Source organism: Colobus angolensis, unplaced genomic scaffold (assembly GCF_000951035.1).
Source record: "Colobus angolensis palliatus isolate OR3802 unplaced genomic scaffold, Cang.pa_1.0 Scaffold421, whole genome shotgun sequence".
Classification (NCBI taxonomy): domain Eukaryota; kingdom Metazoa; phylum Chordata; class Mammalia; order Primates; family Cercopithecidae; genus Colobus; species Colobus angolensis.
Window position 1 is genome coordinate 1,154,989 of NW_012117611.1, and position 24,439 is coordinate 1,179,427.

The 24,439-nt window shown below is 38.1% G+C and overlaps 1 protein-coding gene across 2 annotated transcripts in view; it reads right to left on the bottom strand.

The window, feature by feature from the left end:
- NUP35 (nucleoporin 35kDa) overlaps positions 1-24,439 on the bottom strand; it is a 48,255-nt gene that overhangs the window by 4,476 nt on the left and 19,340 nt on the right. For both annotated transcript variants that reach the window (XM_011956681.1, XM_011956680.1), the window contains 2 exons: positions 9,719-9,860; positions 3,474-3,543 (listed from right to left, as the gene is read on the bottom strand). In XM_011956681.1, the coding sequence (XP_011812071.1) occupies positions 3,474-3,543; positions 9,719-9,860 (212 nt within the window). The remainder of the gene's footprint in view (positions 1-3,473; positions 3,544-9,718; positions 9,861-24,439) is intronic.

Here is a 24,439-nt window from a genome sequence, read left to right on the forward strand (position 1 = left end):
CTCTATCTCAAAAAAAAAAAAAAAAAAAAGGTAGCATTTTATTAAGTGATTATTATACTTTACGAGTGTAATTACATTTAATCCTAACAATCCTATAAAATCTGTCCAATTAGTCCGTTTAACAAATTAGGAAAATGACAACATTAAATAACATCCAGTAGGGAAGTTGGAATTCCAATCCAGGCAATAGGAATCCAAAGCATGAGCTCTGAGGCGGTAATCTAGTTAACATGTTTATTTCCTATGGCAGTACTACAAGCGTGATCTGCAGACCCTTGGCTCCCCCAAGACCCTCTCATGATATCAGCCAACTCAAAATTATTTTCACAAAAACATGAAGTTTCATTTGCCTTTTTCTCAGTCTCTTATGAATGTACAATGGAGTTTTCCAGAGCCAACTTCATGTGATTATGTGATCCAACAGACTCAGGTTGAACAGAGAAGCAGATTCATGAGAATTCAGAGGTATTTTATTAAGCCAGACACTAAAAAGATTTTTAAAACAAAAACAATATCACTCTTTCCACAGAATTTTTTTATCTTTAGAAAACAGTTACTGTTCACTTCAAAAAGGGTTGTTTATATGAAATACCTTTATTATTTTTAAATCAGTTAATACTTAAATTTTAAAATTTTCTGTTTTAATTTTGAATGCAGTAAATATTGATAGCTATAATCTATATAAACAAAAGCTCTTAAACTGTTAAGAGTATAAACAAGGTAAAAACTATAAAACTAAGATGTTTGAGAACCACTGTTCTACGGGTCAATGCGCATGAGTCACGCTCCACTTTTACTGATTTTCTGGAGGCTACTTAACACATTCTAACTATTGTATATATCTCCTCGCTTGTCATTTATCCTTAATTCCCAAATGAGCTGAAAACCATCCTAACTCATTCCAAAGTGTTTACAGTCACCTGGATTTCTCAAAGTATGTTCTCAAGAAACCAAAAAGACTATCTATAGAAGGTGGGGGAAAAAGCTACTGTGATAAAAAGCTTGGCTTTGCAACGTGGCTCACAGCTGTAATCCCAGCGCTTTGGGAGGCCAAGGAAGGAGGATTGCTTGAGCTTAGGAGCTCAAGACCAGCTTGGGCAACATGGCGAAATCCTATCTCTACTAAAAATACAAAAAATTAGCTGGGCGTAGTGGTGTGCGCTTGTGGTCCCAGCTATTTGAGAGGCTGAGATGGAAGGATCACTTGAGCCTGGGAGGTGGACGTTGCAGTGAGCCGAAATTGCGCCACTGCACTCCAACCTAAATGATAGAGTAAGACCCCATCTCAAAAATATATATATATATTTGACAAAAATAACTTACTAAAGAAGTAGGCAAAGAACATGAATAGACATTTTTCAAAAGACATACAAATGGCTAAGAGTATATGAAAAAATGCTCAACATCACTAATCATCAGAGAAATGCAATTCAAAACTACATTATTATCTTCCCTAGTCAGAATGGCGATTGTCAAACAAAAAAAACAAACAGATGCTGGCAAGGATGCAGAGAAAAAAGAACTCATACACTGATGGTGAGAATGTAAACTAGTACAAGCTCTATGGAAAGCCGTATGGAGATTTCTCAAAGAACTAAAAATAGAACTACCATTCAATCCAACAATCTCTCTTACTGGGTATCTAACCAAAGGAAAAGAAATAATATACCAAAAAGACAGCTGGACTCGTAAGTTTATCACAGCACTATTCACAATAGCAAAGATATGGAATCAACTAAGGGTCCATCAATGGGTGAGTGAATAAACAAAATGTGGTATACATACACAATGGAATATTATTCAGCCATTAAAAAGAAAGGAATCAATTTTGCAGCAACATGGATGGAACTGGAAGTCAGTATCTTAAGTGAAACAACCCAGGCACAGGAAGACAAACATCACACATGCTCACTCATAAGCAAGTGCTTTAAAAAGTAGTCACAAAAATCAGTGGCATTTATATATGGCAATAAGATTCAAGCTGAGAACCAAATCAAAAATGTAATCCCATTTACAATAGCCACATACAAAAAACAAAAAATTAAAATACCTAGGAATACATCTAACCCAGGAGGTGAAAAATCTCTACAAGGAGAACTCCAAAACACTGACGAAAGAAATCACAGATGACACAAATGGAACAACATTCCATGCTCATAGATTAGAAGAATCAATATCATTAAAATGAACATATTGCCCAAAGGAATTCAACACATTTTCAATCAAATAACCAACATCATTTTTCACAGAATTATAAAAAACTACTCTAAAATTCACAGGGAAGCAAGAAGAGCCCAAATAGCCAAAGTAATCCTAAGCAAAAAGAACAAAGCCAGCAGCATCATATTACCTGACTTCAAACTATGGGGCTACAGTAACCAAAACAGTATGGTACTGGTACAAAAATAGGCACAGAGACCAATGAAACAGAATGGAGAATCCAGAAACACAAGTCACACACCTACAAACAATGGATCTTCAACAAAGTTGGCAAAAATAAAGAATGGATAAAGGATGCCTTATTCAATAGATGGTGCAAGGAAAACTAGCTAGCCATATGCAGCCTGCCTCTCACCATATAAAAAAATTAACTCAAGATGAATTAAAGACTTAAATGTAAGACCTCAAAATAAGTTCTAAAAGAAAACCTTGAAAACCCTCTTCTGGACATTGGCCTAAGCAAAGACTTTATAACTAATATCGCAAAAGCAAATACAACAAAAACAAAGATTGACAAGTTGGACCTCATTAAACTAATGACTTTCTGCACACAAAAGAAACTATCAAAAGAATAAACTGACAACCTACAGAATAGGAGAAAATATGTTCAAAGTATGCATCCAACAAAGGAATCTGTAAGGAACTTAAATTAACAAGAAAAAAAAACACATTAAAAAGTGGGCAAAGGACATGAACAGGCATTTCTCAAAAGGAGACATGCAGGTGACCGAGAAACATGAAAAAATGTTCAAGGTCACTAATCAGAGAGACTGCAATTCAAAACCACAATGTGATACCATCTCACACCAATCAAAATGGTTATTATTAAAAAGTCAAAAAAATAGGCGAAGCACAGTGGCTCACACCGGTAATCCTAGCACTTTGGGAGGCCAAGGCATTTGGATCGCCTGAGGTCAAGAGTTCAAGACAAGCCTGGCCAACATGGCGAAACCCCATCTCTACTAAAAACACAAAAACTAGCTGGGCATGGTGGTGGGTGCCTGTAGTCCCAGCTACTTGGGAGGCTGAGGCAGGAGAATGGTGTAAACCCAGGAGGCGGAGCTTGCAGTGAGCCAGGATCACGCCACTGCACTCCAGCCTGGGTGACAGAGCGAGACTCCATCTCAAAAAAAACAAAAAAAAAAACAAACAAAAAAAACAAAACCCACAAAATTCAGAAGCAAAGTTTCTCTCAATTCACAACTTACCCCTCTTTAGTCAAAACTCTGAACTGAAAAAAAAGTAAGCCTTACCACATGTTTTAAGATATTCCCATACTGTGCAAATTGTAATAATATGTAGGACGCAGATGCTTGAGGAAACCTGAAAAAAACAGTTGTCCAAAGAAAACAGTCAGCTTCTACTATCAACGTGAATGCAAATTACTACAAGATAATGTTTCAAGATAGATTCCCCCCAACTGTCTAGAACTTTAACAGGAGAGCGCTGATCATCCTGTTTTCCTCGATATGGGCTAATTCTGTCAACAACCAGTCACTCAAAAGCAAATACCTTAATGTTAGTCTTATTCTACCATTCTTCTCCACCCTCAAATTCTACCTCTGAAATCTCTAAAAATGCTACTCTCATTGCCATTATCCAGGTCTTAGAAAAAAACTATAAAGTTGCAGTTCTATATATAATTTATTTCAATATATGTACATTAATATGTAATACATTTAGGTATACTATGGTTATGAAAAGATAAAGAATTTTAAATTATAAGCAAATCATTATACATTGAGCATCACTTAAAAATTCTAAAATTAAGTCTTATAACAAAGATAAAATTCAGCATCAATATCTATGGCATAGAATCACTTAAAAGGACGGTTACCAAAATTTGATTAGCCATATCTCTGCATGAGAAAATTCTAAGTAATTTTTACTTTCTTCTTTATAAAGTTCTGTATGGTTTGAATATTTTACAATGACACATTATTATTTTATAGTCCTAGCAATAAAGCTATTTTCAATTTGAGAACAGTAACCACTACCAACAGAATAGAAATGGCTATCTGGAGGCTCTCTAACCTCTAACTTCAGTTATCTGAAGACTGAACTAGAACCCTAAAGACAAAAAAAAAAATCTGAGTCTCAAAAATAAATCAGAAACCAAACACATTAAAAATCTATGTGAGGCTGGGCGCGATGGCTCACACCTGTAATACCAGCACTTTGGGAGGCCAAGGCAGGTGGATCACTTGAGGTTAGGAGTTCGAGACCAGCCTGGCCAACCTGATGAAACCCCGCCTCTACTAAAAATTAGCTGGGCATGGTGGCGGCACCTGTAGTCCCAGCTACTCAGGAGGCTGAGGCAGAAGAATCGCTTGAACCTGGGAGGTAAAGGTTGCAGTGAGCTGAGATCATGCCACTGCACTCCAGCCAGAGTGACAAAGTAAGACCTTTTCTCAAAATAAATAAATAAATTAATTAATTAATTAAATCTGTATGAGTAAAATATTCACTGCAATCAGGACTGAAAATTCATTTGTATAAAATCTGGACATGAAATTTCTAACCACAAAGAAAAACAACAAATAGGTTGGGTGCCTACAGAGCAGAGATAAAACAAAAATGAAAAGAAGAAAGAACGGCTGCAAGTGAGGGAAGTACTTAAGATTTAAAACATAATTCTAAAACTCTTGGATCACTTTGAGTAGAAACTTACATTCTAATACTCTAGAGTAGAATCACCCAAAACAATGAATGATATTTCATAACCCTAAGTCAGTAGGAAAAAGTTAAACTACCAAAGAAAGAACATATATAGTGCATCTTTTAAGAGGTACTTCCCCATAAATGATCAAAATAAAATACTTTATCCCTTAAAGAAGAATGCTTCAGTTCTTGAAATTAAAGTCACAGAGGGTTGTTAAAACCTGAAAGTAAAAAAATAAATAGCTGGGAAAGTTAATGTCTGAAATTCGAAACCATACTAGGAGTGCTTCAAGTAATTTATCTAATTACTGGAAATCTTAAAAGTTAAACCACTACTATTGAGCCTGAAAAACAGATTTAAGAGTGCGTATCTATTTTCAAAAACATGCAGCCAAGCTGGCTCATTACTGTTATCCCAACTACTCATGAGGCTGAGGCAGAAGGATTGCTTGAGGCCAGGAATTGGAGACTGCAGTGAGCTATGATCAAGCCACTGCACTCCAGCCTAGATGACAGAGAGATTGTCTCAAAAAAAAAAATCAAAAACAAAAACAAAACAAAGCAAAAAGCCATTTTATGAGAGAATATAAAAATGTAAAAGAAGGCCGGGCGCGGTGGCTCAAGCCTGTAATCCCAGCACTTTGGGAGGCCGAGACGGGCGGATCACGAGGTCAGGAGATCGAAACCATCCTGGCTAACACGGTGAAACCCCGTCTCTACTAAAAAATACAAAAAACTAGCCGGGCGAGGTGGCGGGCGCCTGTAGTCCCAGCTACTCAGGAGGCTGAGGCACGAGAATGGCGTAAACCCGGAGCTTGCAGTGAGCTGAGATCCGGCCACAGCACTCCAGCCTGGGCGACAGAGCCAGACTCCCTCTCAAAAAAAAAAAAAAAAAAATGTAAAAGAAGAAGAAGAAGAAAAAAAACACGCCAGCCCAATTGCTATGGATATAGGACTGAGTATGGGCTTTCTAGAGAACAACAGACGGCAATGACCCTACTTTTTACCTAAATAGAAATCAGTAACACAGAAAATCTCTCTGGAAACATACACAAAAAACAGGTGGCAATCATTGCCTTAAAGAGGAGGAAAACTAGCTGAGGAGAAAAGCAAAAGGGAAGACTTCATTGTACATTTTTACATGGGAAGACTTCATTGTACATTTTTACATACTTTTTGAACTTTTTAATTTTAAATAAATTGAATACACTAAACATTTACTGTGTACCTTTCTTCCTTCAAGGAGCTCATGTGTTACTTTTATGTTTTTTAATCCCCCCAAAAAATATAATAAATAGATACATTCCAGTATCAGCATGTGATACAGTTTGGCTGTGTCTCCACCCAAATCTCAAGTTGAATTGCATCTCCCAGAATTCCCATGTGTTGTGGGAGGGACCCAGTGGAGGTAACTGAATTGGGAGGGCCAGTCTTTCCCATACTGTTCTCATGATAGTAAGTCTCACAAGATCTGATGGGTTTATCAGGGGCTTCCGCTTTTGCTTCTTCATTTTCTCTTGACATCACCATGTAAGTTGCCTCCCACCATGATTCTGAGGCCTCCCCAGCCATGTGGAACCGTAAGTCCAATGAAACCTCTTTTTCTTCCCTGTCTCAAATGTGTCTTTATCAGCAGCATAAAAATGGACTAACACAGTAATTGCTACCAGTAGAGTGGGGCATTGCTGAAAAGATACCCAAAAATGTGAATCAACGTTGGAACTGGGTAATAGGCAGAGGTTGGAACAGTTTGGAGAGCTCAGAAGAAGACAGGAAAATGTGGGAAATTTGGAACCTCCTAGAGACTTGTTGAATGGCTTTTACAAAAATGCTGATAATGATATGAACAATAAGGTCCAGGCTGAAGTGGTCTCAGATGGAGATGAGGAACTTGTTAGGGACTGGAGCAAAGGTGACTCTTGTTATGTTTTAGCAAAGAGACTGGTGGCATTTTGCCCCTGCCCTAGAGATTTGTGGAACTTTGAACTTGTGAGAGATGATTTAAGGTATCTGGCGGAAGAAATTTCTAAGCAGCAAAGCATTCAAAAGGTGACTTGGGTGCTATTAAAAGCATTCCATTTTAAAGGGGAAATAGCATAAAAGTTCAGAAAATCTGCAGCCCGACAAGGCAGGAGAAAAGGAAAACTCATTTTCTGAGGAGAAGTTCAAGCCAGCTGCAGAAATCTGCGTAAGTAGAAAGGAGCCTAATGTTAATGCCCAAGAACATGGGGAAAATGTCTCTAGGGCATGTCAGAGCCCTTCAAGACAGCCAATCCCATCATAGGCCTGGAGGCCCAGGAGGAAAAAGTGGTTTCGTGGTCCAGGCCCAGGATCCCTGTGCTGTGTGCAGCCTAGGGACTTGGTGCCCTGTGTCCCAGCCTCTCCAGCCATGGCTGAAAGGGGCCAATGTAGAGCCTGGCCTGTGGCTTCAGAGGATGGAAGCCCCAAACCTTGGCAGCTTCCACATGGTGTTGAGTCTGTGGGTGCACAGAATCAAGAATTGAGGTTTGGGAACCTTCGCCTAGATTTCAGAAGATGTATGGAAATACCTGGATGCCCAGGCAAAACTGTGCTGCAGGGGTGGGGCCCTCATGGAGAACCTCTGCTAGGGCAGTGTGGAAGGGAATTGTGGGGTCAAAGCTCCCACACAAGGTCCCTACTGGGGCACTGCCTAGTGGGGCTGTGAGAAAAGGGCCACCATCCTCCAGACCCCAGAATGGTAGATCCACTGACAGCTTGCACTGTGTGCCTGGAAAACCCACACACTCAGTGCCAGCATGGGAAAGCAGCCAGGAGGGAGCCTGTACCCTGCAAAGACATAGGGGCGGAGCTGCCCAAGACCATGGAAACCCGCCTCTTGCATCAGCGTGACCTGGATGTGAGACCAGGAAGTCAAAGGAGATCATTTTGGAGCTTTAAAATTTGACTGCCCCGCTGGATTTTGAACTTGCATGGGGCTTACAACCCCTTTGTTTTGGCCAATTTCTCCCATTTGGAATGGCTGTATTTACCCAATTCCTATACTCCCATTGTATCCAGGAAGTAACCAGCTTGCTTTTGATTTTACAGGCTCATAGGTGGAAGGGACTTGCCTTAGCTCAGATGAGACTTGGGAGTGGACTTTTGGGTTAATGCTGAAATGAGTTAAGACTTTGGGGGATGTATCGGGAAGCCATGATTGGTTTTGAAATGTGAGGACATGAGATTTAGAGGGGCCAGGGATGAAATGAAATGGTTTGGCTGTGTCTCCACCCAAATCTCAACTCAAATTATATCTCCCAGAATTCCCATGTATTGTGGGAGGAATCCAGGGAGAGGTAATTGACTCATGGGGGCCAATCTTTCCTGTGCTATTCTCATGATAGTGAATAATTCTCACGAGATCTGATGGGTTTAGCAGATGCTTCTGCTTTTGCTTCTTCCTCATTTTCTCTTGACACCGCCATGTAAGAAGTGTCTTTCACCTCCCACCATGATTCTGAGGACACTCTAGCCGTGGAACCGTAAGTCTAATTAAACCTCTTTTTCTTTCCAGTCTCGGGTATGTCTTTACCAGCATGAAAATGGACTAATACAGTATGGCAAATCATATTTTCAGAAACAAACCTCATATTGTACAGTATAAACATTAGCTTGAATATCAAAAGACCTAAGGTTTTGCTGGAGCTTTGCTAATAATAACTAGATGTGAACTGCTGAATAAATCACTTAAGCTGCCTATACCTCAGTTTCCTCACCTGTAAAATAAAACATTATACAATATGATCTCTAAGGTGTTTTACTGTGATATACATACACACACACACACACACACACACACACAAAATGGAATACTACTCCACCATGAAAAGGAATTAATTAATGGCATTTGCAGCAACCTGGATGGAACTGGAGACTATTATTCTAAGTGAAATAACTCACTTATTCTAAGTGAAGTAACTCGGGAATGGAAAAAGTAAACATTGTATGTTCTCACTCATAAGTGGGAGCTAAGCTATAAGGATGCAAAGGCATAAGAATGATGCAATGGACTTTGGGGACTCAGGGAGAAACGGTGGGAAGAGACTGAGGGATAAAAGACTATAAATTGGGGTCAGTGTATACTGCTCAGGAGATGGGTGCACCAAAGTCTCACAAATCATGTAAAGGACTTACTCATGTAACCAAATACCACCTGTTCCCCAAAAACCTATGGAAATAAATTTTTTTTAAAAAAAAAGGTATTTTAAAGTATTTTTTGGACCTAAAAATCTATTCAAAAATGTAACGAGGAGTGTCATACTCTGTTTCCATTAATATTCAATACTTTATGACTAGAAAGTATCAACCCTGTGACATTGTGTGCGTGTGTGTGTGTGTGTGTGTGTGTGTGTAAATAAATGTTCATTCTGTTAGTTCAAAACTGGTGAATTCCACTAAATGTAGAGAACTAGTTACTAGAAAAAGGGGAAGGAGTCCCTAAGTCTAAAGGGACAACTGTGTTCCATCTAGCAAATATGCTTAAGAGAAAATAAGTTGGGAAGAAATAAACAGACGAATGATTAAAAAAACTACAAATAAATACCAAACTCTAGTTAATGACATGCATGCTCAAGTGTAAGGGTAATATGTATTGTTGTCTACAACTTATTATGAAATGTACCAACAAAAAGAATGAATTGATAGATGGATATATGATAGATAAAGCAAATGTAGCAAATTGTTAACCATAGAATCTAGGTAGTAGTAATATGGGTGTTTGCTATGCGCTTCTTTCCATTTTTCTGTATATTTGATTATATTCATTATAAAATGTTAGGGTGGGGTTTTTAAAAGGCAAATGATCTAAAAACCTTACCCAAACACAGTCACCCAAGAGTCATCGAGGTGATCTTCTGAAGTCAAAGAATCTCCTTGAGTATAAAAAGGATCCAACTGGGCAGGAGATAATGTCGTCTTTCGTGGCTGACCAATACTTGCTGGACTAAACATACTTTGCCCTGTATTAAGATATTTAGCACATTAGTTACCAGGATAAACACCTTGATTGATTCTAAATCAAAAATCTTAGTTTTAAATGATAAAGTCTAATAAAGTTGGCAATTACATAAATAGTTCAAAACATACAACTGTGGTCAAATAGCAATTTCATGCTAACACACAATTAGAGGAAGTAATAATTGGACATAGTTTATAATTTTGCAAATGTTTTATGTATGATAAATTATCTAAATGCTTTATTAAGCATGTCTGGTTAAGCCGACACCAGAAGGATATACCAGGCAAACTCAAAGACTTCTGCTGGTTTCATCTTCCAAACCTACCACTTTCATCACAGCACTTCTGCCTTAAGAACATGTAAAAATGTATTACCCACAGAACAAAATCCGAATGCCTCAGCCTTGGCTATACAGTTGCAATCTTACTTTTCCGGTATGCACTAAACAATATCTACCCTACCCCTTAAAATGTGAATGCAATTTCCTTTTATTCAGGTCATTTCTATCTAAAATGTCTTATCCTTTTATTTCTTATTCTTCAGTAACAGCCACCAATTAATGAGTACTTCTATGTATCCAACATGCCATGCTAAATAAACACCTTACAAATTCATTTTATCTCAGAAGCATTGTCCAATTAAGGTTATACATTTGTGAGAAACAGAGACTATTTCCCTTTCATCTTCACAGTAGCAATGATTCATTCAAAAAATATTTTTTCAGCACTTAAATATGCAGCAAGCATCAACCTAGGTATTGAAGGTATAGCAGTAAACACATTAGACAAATAAAAACAAAAAATCCATCCCTACTGGAGCCTACATTCTAGAGAAAGAGAGACAAATAAGTAAATACTTAGTGTGCTACAAAACTCAAAATGCTATAGGGAAAAAATAAAAAATAAAGCAGAGAAGGGAGACAGGGCCAATTTGTGTGGATGGGTTAAATGAAACAGGATTTCACGCAGGTGCATTAAAGCAAAAACCTGAAGGACAAGGGAAGCAAAACAGTATTTGAAGAAGTGAACATTCTGTGGAGAAAATAATAAAACAAAGGCCCTGAGGAAAGACATGACTGGTTTTAGATGAACGCAAGAAGGCCACTATTTGCAAAGTGAGTTGGGGGGGATGTAAGATGAGAACAAGGATATGAAAGTAGAGAGGCAGCAATATGCCAGATCATGAAGAAAAACATTATAAAGCCACTGTAAAAGCCAAAGCTCTAAGTGAGGTAGGAAACCAACAGAAAATTCTGAGCAAGAGTGACATAACGGGACTGAAACTTTGATAGTAAAAGGTAGCATTTTAAGGGCCAGGCCAGTAGCTCACGCCTGTCATCCCAACACTTTGGGAGGCCAAGGCGAGCAGATCATGACGTCAAGAGTTCGTGACTGGCTTGGTTAACATGGTAAAACCCCATCTCTATTAAAAAATACAAAAATTAGCCAGGTGTGGTGGCACATGCCTGTAATCCCAGCTCCTCGAGAGGCTGAGGCAGGAGAATCACTTGAACCCAGGAGGCGGAGGTTGCAGTGAGCTGAGATAGCATCACTGCGTTCCAGCCTGGGTGACAGAGAGACTCTATCTCAAAAAAAAAAAAAAAAAAAAAGGTAGCATTTTATTAAGTGATTATTATACTTTACGAGTGTAATTACATTTAATCCTAACAATCCTATAAAATCTGTCCAATTAGTCCGTTTAACAAATTAGGAAAATGACAACATTAAATAACATCCAGTAGGGAAGTTGGAATTCCAATCCAGGCAATAGGAATCCAAAGCATGAGCTCTGAGGCGGTAATCTAGTTAACATGTTTATTTCCTATGGCAGTACTACAAGCGTGATCTGCAGACCCTTGGCTCCCCCAAGACCCTCTCATGATATCAGCCAACTCAAAATTATTTTCACAAAAACATGAAGTTTCATTTGCCTTTTTCTCAGTCTCTTATGAATGTACAATGGAGTTTTCCAGAGCCAACTTCATGTGATTATGTGATCCAACAGACTCAGGTTGAACAGAGAAGCAGATTCATGAGAATTCAGAGGTATTTTATTAAGCCAGACACTAAAAAGATTTTTAAAACAAAAACAATATCACTCTTTCCACAGAATTTTTTTATCTTTAGAAAACAGTTACTGTTCACTTCAAAAAGGGTTGTTTATATGAAATACCTTTATTATTTTTAAATCAGTTAATACTTAAATTTTAAAATTTTCTGTTTTAATTTTGAATGCAGTAAATATTGATAGCTATAATCTATATAAACAAAAGCTCTTAAACTGTTAAGAGTATAAACAAGGTAAAAACTATAAAACTAAGATGTTTGAGAACCACTGTTCTACGGGTCAATGCGCATGAGTCACGCTCCACTTTTACTGATTTTCTGGAGGCTACTTAACACATTCTAACTATTGTATATATCTCCTCGCTTGTCATTTATCCTTAATTCCCAAATGAGCTGAAAACCATCCTAACTCATTCCAAAGTGTTTACAGTCACCTGGATTTCTCAAAGTATGTTCTCAAGAAACCAAAAAGACTATCTATAGAAGGTGGGGGAAAAAGCTACTGTGATAAAAAGCTTGGCTTTGCAACGTGGCTCACAGCTGTAATCCCAGCGCTTTGGGAGGCCAAGGAAGGAGGATTGCTTGAGCTTAGGAGCTCAAGACCAGCTTGGGCAACATGGCGAAATCCTATCTCTACTAAAAATACAAAAAATTAGCTGGGCGTAGTGGTGTGCGCTTGTGGTCCCAGCTATTTGAGAGGCTGAGATGGAAGGATCACTTGAGCCTGGGAGGTGGACGTTGCAGTGAGCCGAAATTGCGCCACTGCACTCCAACCTAAATGATAGAGTAAGACCCCATCTCAAAAATATATATATATATTTGACAAAAATAACTTACTAAAGAAGTAGGCAAAGAACATGAATAGACATTTTTCAAAAGACATACAAATGGCTAAGAGTATATGAAAAAATGCTCAACATCACTAATCATCAGAGAAATGCAATTCAAAACTACATTATTATCTTCCCTAGTCAGAATGGCGATTGTCAAACAAAAAAAACAAACAGATGCTGGCAAGGATGCAGAGAAAAAAGAACTCATACACTGATGGTGAGAATGTAAACTAGTACAAGCTCTATGGAAAGCCGTATGGAGATTTCTCAAAGAACTAAAAATAGAACTACCATTCAATCCAACAATCTCTCTTACTGGGTATCTAACCAAAGGAAAAGAAATAATATACCAAAAAGACAGCTGGACTCGTAAGTTTATCACAGCACTATTCACAATAGCAAAGATATGGAATCAACTAAGGGTCCATCAATGGGTGAGTGAATAAACAAAATGTGGTATACATACACAATGGAATATTATTCAGCCATTAAAAAGAAAGGAATCAATTTTGCAGCAACATGGATGGAACTGGAAGTCAGTATCTTAAGTGAAACAACCCAGGCACAGGAAGACAAACATCACACATGCTCACTCATAAGCAAGTGCTTTAAAAAGTAGTCACAAAAATCAGTGGCATTTATATATGGCAATAAGATTCAAGCTGAGAACCAAATCAAAAATGTAATCCCATTTACAATAGCCACATACAAAAAACAAAAAATTAAAATACCTAGGAATACATCTAACCCAGGAGGTGAAAAATCTCTACAAGGAGAACTCCAAAACACTGACGAAAGAAATCACAGATGACACAAATGGAACAACATTCCATGCTCATAGATTAGAAGAATCAATATCATTAAAATGAACATATTGCCCAAAGGAATTCAACACATTTTCAATCAAATAACCAACATCATTTTTCACAGAATTATAAAAAACTACTCTAAAATTCACAGGGAAGCAAGAAGAGCCCAAATAGCCAAAGTAATCCTAAGCAAAAAGAACAAAGCCAGCAGCATCATATTACCTGACTTCAAACTATGGGGCTACAGTAACCAAAACAGTATGGTACTGGTACAAAAATAGGCACAGAGACCAATGAAACAGAATGGAGAATCCAGAAACACAAGTCACACACCTACAAACAATGGATCTTCAACAAAGTTGGCAAAAATAAAGAATGGATAAAGGATGCCTTATTCAATAGATGGTGCAAGGAAAACTAGCTAGCCATATGCAGCCTGCCTCTCACCATATAAAAAAATTAACTCAAGATGAATTAAAGACTTAAATGTAAGACCTCAAAATAAGTTCTAAAAGAAAACCTTGAAAACCCTCTTCTGGACATTGGCCTAAGCAAAGACTTTATAACTAATATCGCAAAAGCAAATACAACAAAAACAAAGATTGACAAGTTGGACCTCATTAAACTAATGACTTTCTGCACACAAAAGAAACTATCAAAAGAATAAACTGACAACCTACAGAATAGGAGAAAATATGTTCAAAGTATGCATCCAACAAAGGAATCTGTAAGGAACTTAAATTAACAAGAAAAAAAAACACATTAAAAAGTGGGCAAAGGACATGAACAGGCATTTCTCAAAAGGAGACATGCAGGTGACCGAGAAACATGAAAAAATGTTCAAGGTCACTAATCAGAGAGACTGCAATTCAAAACCACAATGTGATACCATCTCACACCAATCAAAATGGTTATTATTAAAAAGTCAAAAAAATAGGCGAAGCACAGTGGCTCACACCGGTAATCCTAGCACTTTGGGAGGCCAAGGCATTTGGATCGCCTGAGGTCAAGAGTTCAAGACAAGCCTGGCCAACATGGCGAAACCCCATCTCTACTAAAAACACAAAAACTAGCTGGGCATGGTGGTGGGTGCCTGTAGTCCCAGCTACTTGGGAAACTGAGACAAGAAAATCACTCGAACCCAGGGAGCAGAGGTTGCAGTGAGCCGAGATCGTGCCACTTCACTCCAGCCTGGGTGACACTTCCACCTCAAAAAAAAAAAAAAAAAAAATCAAAAAATAAGAATGTAAGAACATTGGTGAGGCTGCAGAGGGAACCCTTACACGCTGTTGGTGGGAGTGTAAATTAGTGCAGCCCAAGTAGAAAGCGCTTTGGACATCTGTAGAACTCAAAATAGCACTACTATTTGAAGGTCTTGTTGTCTAGTAAGGTATAGAATAGTGTTCTGGATAAAATAGATTATTTAATAAGCTTAATAGATGTGAGGTGATCTGAAACATATTTTTCCTAAAGGAAAGTTTACATTAATAGGTTAAATTAGATTAGTTCTAGTTTCTAACTTTGAATTCAAAGGAGTCTAGGAACTCAAATTGTTTAGCAACCCTAAAGAGGTAACATTTTTGAAATACATTTTTTTTGAGACAGAGTCTTGCTCTGTTGCCCAGGCTGGAGTGCAGTGGTGCAATCACAGCCCACTGCAACCTCCGCCTCCTAGGTTCAAGGGTTTCTCTTGTCTCTGCTTCTGGAGTAGCTGGGATTACAGGTGTGTGCCACCACAGCCAGTTAATTTTTGTATTTTAGTAGAGACAAGGTTTCACCAGGTTGGCCAGGCTGGTCTCAAACTCCTCACGTCAGGTGATCTGCCCACCTTGGTCTCCCAAAGTGCTGGAATTACAAGCGTGAGCTACCACGCCCAGCAGACTTTTGAAATTCTTAAGTGATTATATTTTTTTCTCTTCAGTTAGAAAGATATTATTGCATTGTAGTTTTTACTTGACAACTCTTTTGATCCTGTCCAGGCTGTAGTTTTGTTTTGATATCATTTGGAGGCAAGACATGGACATCATTCCTAGGAGTCTTTTAGACTTGACTTTATAAATTAACATTTGTGCTGTAATTGAAGTTATGTATTACTAACAACAGTTAACTTTTTTAAGTTCTTGTCTATTGTCTCATTTTATTTTTGGAGTAACACCTAAGTCTTGTGTTACAGGTTCATTATAAACATAATAACTAAGTAATATTTGTTAAACCTTTTTAAAATTTTCTTTCAGGTAATCTTCAACTATACGGGATAATTTTTTTTTTATTTGTACAAATGTACAGGGTAGATGTGCAGGAATACTGAAGTACATCATCCTATAATACATTTAACAATTTATTTCCCTCATCACCACAGAGGCATTTAATAGGTATAGGCTGAGTATCCAAAATCTGTAAATACAAAATCCAAAACGTTCCAAAACCTGTAACTTTTGGAGCACCAGCATAACACTCAAAAGAAATTTCAGATTTTCAACGCTCAACTGATAAGTATAATGCAAATATTCCAAAATCTGAAACTCTTCTGGTCCGAAGCAGTTCTGATAAGGGATACTCAACCTGTTCAATATATTTCTAGAATAAGGCTAATTTAAAATGAAACATCCTACTTTGACAAGAGATATTATATTTTTAAGAATCTGCTTATCAACTAAGTTACCAACTATTGCTTTAGTAAGTAAGCAAAAGCATATATTTATACAAAAGATACTCTTAACTAATTTTAGTTACTACAAAGATTCCATTAACAAACCAAAGACAGTAAAAGGCATTTAATCTGAAGCCAATCCAAATTTTCTATGGTCTACATGTATTACCATTAAGATAACATTTAGTTATGCTACATCATGTAATAACCATCAAGCAAGAAATTAAATGAAGGTTCAAATTATGACAACCATTACAACCTTTAAAAATAAATCAAAAATAAGTCTCAAACGAATAAGCAATCTAATTTTTGCCCTGTCAACTACTCTGAAAAACATAATTACTTATACATAATCTAAAACTATTTACATAACTTTAGCATAATTGCCCCCCACCTAGTTAATGTTTAATTGCTCCACTGATTTTACTTCCTTTCAATCAGACTTCTGGTGCCCACATGCCATGCTTTATAAGACGAAAATAAAGTGTGCCTATCAAACCACATCAAATTGGAGCATAATGTGTCTCCCTGAGTAAATCACTATTCAAACATTCTTCCTAAAACTGGATTAAAGCAGAGGGCAAAAGACCTTATTACCCTTTATGACAATGTCTTCAATTAAAGAAAGATTCAATTATTTCAAAATAGACCACTAACCTAAATGAAAACAAAAGAGATAAAAAGACTAGTAAATTTTAAACAGATATAAGCCAAATGAAACTTGGAAAAAAACAAGTTTCTGGCAGTGTTAACTTCTTATCATGAAACAAAGTAGCACAAACGTACTAAGGGATTTGGTCTCTGCTCAATGAGAGAAGGAAGACTAGAGATTGAACTCAACCATTTGATTGGTAATTCAATCATGCCCATGTAATGAAACTCCAATAAAAACTGTGGACATAGATGCTTCAGTGAGCTTCCCTAGTTGGTAGTACTCCATGTATATTGCTATACATTGACAACGGGAGGATAACACATCTCCCTTCACATGTGGAACCCTTTCCAACTTCGCCCTATGTCTCTTCCTTTGGCTGGCTCTACTTTGTTTCTTTTTGCTGTAACAAAACTGTAACCATGAGTACCCACTTTCAGTGGGGTTGTGAGTTCTTTCTAGTAAACTACCAAACATTACAAGCAGCCTTGGGAATCTCTTACTTTCTAGACAGTTGGTCTAAAGTGATCGTTCCAAGCTTAACAGCTAGTATCTGAAGTAAGGATGATCTTGTAAGGACTATTTAATCAGACTTTGCAGTATGGCACACACATTGTACCCAAAAAGCATATTGAACAGTGGGTACAATGTCCAATCAAGCATAGCGAAATGAACCCTGTATTTACTTGTAATCCCTTGCAAACACCTAATGACAGACACTCTAAAAAAGTATCAGGCTTTGGGGACAATGATACTGTGGAAAACTCCTGGCTGAACTTAAGGAAAACTAGTGTAAAGTATATAATAAGGGCTTAGAGGCCAGGCCTCTTCTTATCCCAGGCAGCCAGATAACTGTCACTTTCCCAATCCACCCTCAAAAGACCAAAGAGTTTGTCTCTGGAGAAAAGGAACCTAAACAGCTCAACTCAATGCGTCTGACAGCAGAAGACAACTGTAAGGAGATTAAGTGAAACTCTGCACACTGAAAAGGAAACTTGCCCCTGCCTATATTCAGAACACCAGCTTAGGCAATAAGGCTATTAAAAGATTCTTCTTTGGGAACACTTGAAGGTGAAGCCCAGTAAGATACACAACAGCTTCTCTCCATCAATTCTACCCTGCTGCCAATACTGAATGCTATACACACAGTTATTCCAAGTAGCTTTTTAGTGCCTCATTTGATAAATATTTGCTCACCAGCAATGTTAGAGGGGTAAAAAAATATATATATATATCAATAACTAGAAGACACGAGACAGTAAGAGCAGGAATAAACAAGACTGCTATTAACCTCACTGCTAGGACATTTTACCTATGAAAGAACAGAATGCTGTATTTCTAAGTATATTCAAAGAATAACAACAAAAATGTTCCTGGAATTAAAATGACAGAGAAAATAAAAAACTGATTGAGATAGTGGGGCACGGTGGCTCACACCTGTAGTCCCAGCACTTTGGGAGGATGATGAAGGTGGATCACTTGAGGTCAGGAGTTTGAGACCAGCCTGGCCAACATGGTGAAACCCTGTCTCTACTAAAAATACAAAAAGTCGCCCAGAATGGTGGCGCACCATCTGTAGTCCCAGCTACTTGGGAGGCTGAGGTAGGAGAACTACTTGAACCTGGGAGGCAGGTTGCAGTGAGCAGAGATTGCACCACTGCACTCCAGCCTGGGCAACTCCATCTCAAATGAAACTCCATCTCAAAACAAAAACAAAAGCCAAAAAATAAAAAAACCACACACACACACGAAATTTGAGAAAATCTCTCAGAAAGTAGCATACAGATATAAATGATAACATAAAAGGGAAGAAATAATTAGAAATCTCTGCAGTAATGCAACACACAAACAGAAATAATTCCAAAAAAGGGAACACAGAAAGCAGAGAGAAAGCAATTGTCAAGCAAATAATACAGGGAAGTTTCCCAGAACCGAAGAGTATAAGCTTCTTGATGCCAAGGATCCATCAACTCCTCAGAAAAACAATTCAAAAAGCTCTACACCTAGTCACATTTGTGAAACTGAGAATACCAACCACAGAGATACCATAAATTTTGGAAAACAGGTCACACAGAAATACTCAGGACTCATCATCACAAATGGCTTCCACAGAACACTGGAAGGCAGAAGACAATGGAATGATGCCTCCAAAATTCCAACCTACCCGCCTACACTATCAATCAAGTGTGAAGACTGAAAATAAAGCATTTCTGACATGAGGTCTTAGATTTTTACTTCCTAAGCAAGCTTTTTTAGAAAGCTACTCAAATATGTTCTTCACCAAAACCAGGACATAAAGAGGAAGGTATGCTTTCTAGGAAAAAGAACTCGACACTAGAAACTTTCAAGTTCTAGGATGACAGTCATACACCATGCCAAAACAAGAAATCAAGACAGAGGCTAGGAGAGAGAAATTCTCAGTCTAAAACAAAGAAAAATGTGCTTGAAAAATGAGTGTGCTAAAATAGGTGTATACCATAGCAACAGAATGTTTGCTTAAAATAAAGGGAACAAATGGCACATAGAAAAAAAATACAATTATTAGCTATTGGAGAATCAAGAGTTTTACAGAAAGAATAATCATATTAATTGGTTCAGCACTGAGCAGTATTTACAGTCACAATACAAACACTGACAAAGGAATAAAGTTAGATATAACTATATTCAGATAATAGGAGGGAAAAATATAGTATCTTCAATTACTTTAAGAGAAATACAGCAAAATTAAAAGCTGAAAACTAACAATTAGCAATATGATGATATGTGGCTGGCTAAATAACAACCCTCCAAGATAACAAAATCCTAATCCCTGAAATCTGCAAATGCTATCTATGTGGTAAAAGGGATCTTGCAGATGTGATTACAGATCCTGAGATGGGGAGATTATCCAGGTGGGCCCTATGTGTAACCACAAGTATCCTTACAAGAGGGAAGTACAAGGAGATTTTACTTGGGAGAAGGTTATGTGATTATGGAAGCAGGGATTGGAATGATATGCTTTGAAGATGGAGGAAAAAGGCATAAACAAGAATCCAACTAGATGCTAAAAAAAAACAAGGAAGCTGATTGTCCATAGAATCTCCAGAGGCAATCCTATCAACACCTTGACTTTAGCCCAGTGAAACTGATTTTGGATTTCTGACTTTCAAAACTCTAAAAGAATGAATGTAAAGTGTTTTAAGTCACTACATTTGTGGTAATTTGTTATAACGGCAAGAGTAAACTAATCTAGCATCTCATTTGAACATGAAAGTAAATTCCAAAAAGAATAGCTCTAAGATCTGGAGTGGCTAGTTCAAAATAAGGTTAAAGATTATTGCATTTTGTTATAAGTATTCAAGTTCTATTTAATTTTCTTTCTTTTTTTTTTTTCTTTTTTTCTGAGATAGAGTTTTGCTCTTGTTGCCCAGGCTGGAGTTCAGTGGTGCAATCTTGGCTCACTGCCACTTCCACCTCCCCAGTTCAAGCGATTCTCCTGCCTCAGCCTCCTGAGTGGCTGGGATTACAGGCGCCCACCACCATGCCTGGCTAATTTTTTTGGTAGTTTTAGTAGAGATGGGGTTTCATCACGTTGGCCAAGCTGATCTTCAACTCCTGACTTCAGGTGATCCACCCGCCTTGGCTTCCCAAAGTGCTAGGATTACAGTAAGCTCTATTTAATTTTCTAAAACTATCTGAATTTATTATTTTGACTAAAACATAAATATTGCCACCACCGTAACTAGAGACCACTCAATTGTAGCATAATTTGACATGAGAGTAAATAAAATTTTGGTGACTATAAAAAATAAGATTATTCTAGATTATCCAAAAAGGCCCAATAAGGTCTTTAAAAGGGGAAGAGGAAAGGAAAACAATGATGTAGAAACACTGCTGGCTCTGAAGATGGTAGGGGGACACAAGTCAAAGAATGTGGGCAGCCTCCAGAAGTTGGAAAAGAAAAAAAAAATTATCCTCTAGAGCCTCTAGAAAGAAATGCGGTCCTGCTAACATCTTGATTTTAGTCCACTGAGGCCTACTTCAGACTTCTGATCTCCCCAACTGTAACACAATACAGTCGTGTTGTTTTAAGCCATTAATTTGTGATAATATGGTTCAGCAGCAATAAGAAGCTACATAGTCTAGAATAAGGATAGTGTTTATTCAGTATTATTAAAGAAAAATGCCTTGCCAAGTTGGATGCAAATACTCCAATCCTCTTATTCGGTAGTAGGTACTGGTGTTGGAACGTCATTGTCTCAAAACAATATTTACATATATTAGTTACCTGTGGCTGCTGTAACAAATTACCACAAACTGGATAGATTAAAACAGAAATTTATTCTCTCACAAGTTCTGGAGGCCTGAAGTCCAAAATTATGTTGTTGGCAAGGTGGCATGCCTGCTGGAGACTCTAAGGAAGGATCCACTGCTTGCTTCCTCCATCTTCTGGTGACTTACGGCATGCTTTGGAAACAACACTCTAATCTCTGTCCCCTTATGAACATCACCTTCTCTCTCCTCTATATGTTTCTCTTCCTCTTCTGTTTCAAATTTCTTTCCACCTCGTACCTACAAGGACCCTTGTGATTGGGTTTAGGAGCCATCCAGGCAATCCAGGATTCCCTCCTCTTCCCTCCCTAACTCTTTAGACTCTCCTTCAGAGTCTCCCCTCTGAAAATCCTTAATGCAATCATATATAAGTTAACAGTCACAGGTTCCAGTGATTAGGATGTGGACATATTGTATGGAGGCCACCATTCAACTCTCTACAGCTTAAATCCATCAATATATTCAGTCAACAAACATGTACAAAGGGCTGGGTATGGCATGGTGGCACATGCCTAAAATTCCAGTACTATGGGAGGTCAAGGTGGGAGGACTGCTTGAGCCTGGGAGTTAAAGGCTGCAGGGACCTATGATTGCACCACTGCACTCCAGCCTGGGTGACAGCAAGATCTTTTCTCAAAAAAAAAAATAAAGAAAGAAATGCAAAAACATAATGTTAAGTAATGTTTTACATTTTAGCAGCTCTATTAGTTGACTGAAAAGCATACATTTTAATTTTCTTAACTGTTGTCAAGTGGAAAAGCACAGGATTAATGTTAGGCCCTTTGTACGCAGCTCTGAGATGGGTAAACACTGAAGACACAGGAAGTCTCTGTCCTGAAAGAATTCATAATCAAATAATAAAGACAGAAGAGAGCCAAGCAGAGAGAACTTTAAAAGGAGCACATGTAAGGAGTACCTAACCCAAACCAAAAAACGAAGAGTCACTTTTGGCCCCCACTTCCAGGAACACTATCAAAACTCTGAGGTCCTTGCATCAACAAAAGCAGCCATAAAATGCTACTATCACTTAATATCACACTTAACCTGTTAATAATATGCTAACACAAATAACGATTCTAGTTAATTAACTAGTGACCTACCATTTTGGAAGAGAGCTAATATATAAGTGAAAGGACTTCTCAAGAAAAAAATTAATAAAAAATATAAAGGAAGAAGAAAAGCAGAAGAAAACTTCAATAGCAGCAGAAAAACAATATTGAGGGATGAGGATGGAGCAAGCAGAGCCAACACATTCAATGTTCTTTACCAGGGGCAGTAACATACCATGACTAAGAGTTTCTTATATTCTTTAATCCAGATTTCCTATTTTGACTTATGACCAATGTTTTCCTGCACCAGAAATAATATTCTAAAAAAGATCTTAACATCAGTTACAGAATGTTTAAAAGAAAAAATAAAAACACATTAACCTCCTTATTGGATGCAAAAAAACCCCAAGCATAAAATGGCAGTCATGCCATTATATCCCATGACATCTCTTTATAAAAGTTGCCAATCTCAGAAGGCTAAGATTTACTAATCATCCAAAAAAACTTCACTTAACACTAAATACAGGAGCTAAAAGAAAAAAAAAGAAAAAAAGAAAAAAAAGGTCTAAATGAAACACTCTAGGTTTTCCCCTCAATTTTCTTATCAATTCCCTTTTCCTATTTCTTGCCTATCATTGGCCATGGATGATAGGTCTCCACACCTTGTCATCTTTTCAAAAATATTCTTGTTAACTTATGTCCTATTAAGACTTTCTATATGCAAATTCCTTAAACTCAAAGTAGAAGCAGCAGTGGCTCCCAGTGGCCAATTCAGGATAGCTATTTTTCCTATCACAGCTCTTGTATTTTCATATATAGTTTCCACAATTACAAAACCTCACAGAAGTCACTATATTAGAAAAAAAGTAAGTTAACAAAAAGATATTAACATTAATCCTGTGCTTTTCCACTTGACAACAGTTAAGAAAATTAAAATGTATGATTTTCAGTCAACTAAGAGAGCAGCTAAAATGTAAAACATTACTTAACATTATGTGTTTTTGTGGGTTTTTTTTGTTTTTTTTTGAGGTCTCGCTGTCACCCAGGCTGGAGTGCAGTGGTGCAATCATAGCTGCCTGCAGCCTCAAACTCCCAGGCTCAAACAGTCTTCCCACCTTGACCTCCCACAGTACTGGAATTATAGGCATGTGCCATCATGCCACACCCAGCCCTGTTTTTGGATTTTCAACGTCCCTGGAATCACTTACTGACTCCATTATTTTATTTATTTGAAACAAGGTCTCACTCTTGTCACCCAGGTTGGAATGCAGTGGTGTGATCACTGCTCACTACAGCCTCGATTTCCCAGGCTCAAGTGCTCCTTTTTTTTTTTTTTTTTTTTTGAGATGGAGTCTTGCTCTGTCACCCAGGCTGGAGTGCAGTGGCTGAATCTCAGCTCACTGCAAGCTCCTCCTCTTGGGTTCATGCCATTCTCCTGCTTCAGCCTCCCGAGTAGGCTGGGACTACAGGCGCCCGCCACCTCACCCGGCTAGTTTTTTGTATTTTTAGTAGAGACGGGGTTTCACCATGTTAGCCAGGATGGTCTCGATCTCCTGACCTCGTGATCCGCCCGTCTCGGCCTCCCAAAGTGCTGGGATTACAGGCTTGAGCCACCGCGCCCGGCTCAAGTGCTCTTCTTAATCCCAGCCTCCGAGGTAGCTGGGACTACAGGTGTGTGCCACCATACCAGGCTTATTTTTTAATTTTTTTGTACAGACAGGCATCTCACTATGTTGCCCGGGCTGGTCTCAAAACTCCTGGACTCAAGTGATCCGCCTGCCTCAGGATTACAGACGTGAGCCAGTGGTACCTGGCATGATTCAAATAACTGAATAGTCACTATTTCTGTGTGTAACAAAGCATCATCATCCACCTATTTGTTACAGTTTGATCAGCTTAAGGCTGTTCAGAACTAATTCTCCTAGATATTCAACCTCAGTTATGTAGCTGAAAAGATTAGGGTGACCTTCTAGATGTTTGATATCTGAAGATGGAAGATGGAGAGCCATAAGCCAAGAAAGGAGTGAGGGCAGACTCTAGAAGTTAAGAACCTTAAGGTAACAGTCAGCAAGGAGAGGAATCTCATTCATTCCTATAACCACACGGAATTAAATTCTGCCAACAACCTGAAGGAGCCTGGAAACAGATTCACACCCAAGGCCTCCAGAGAGAAACACAGCCCTGTTGACACCTGAGCTCTAAGCAACGGC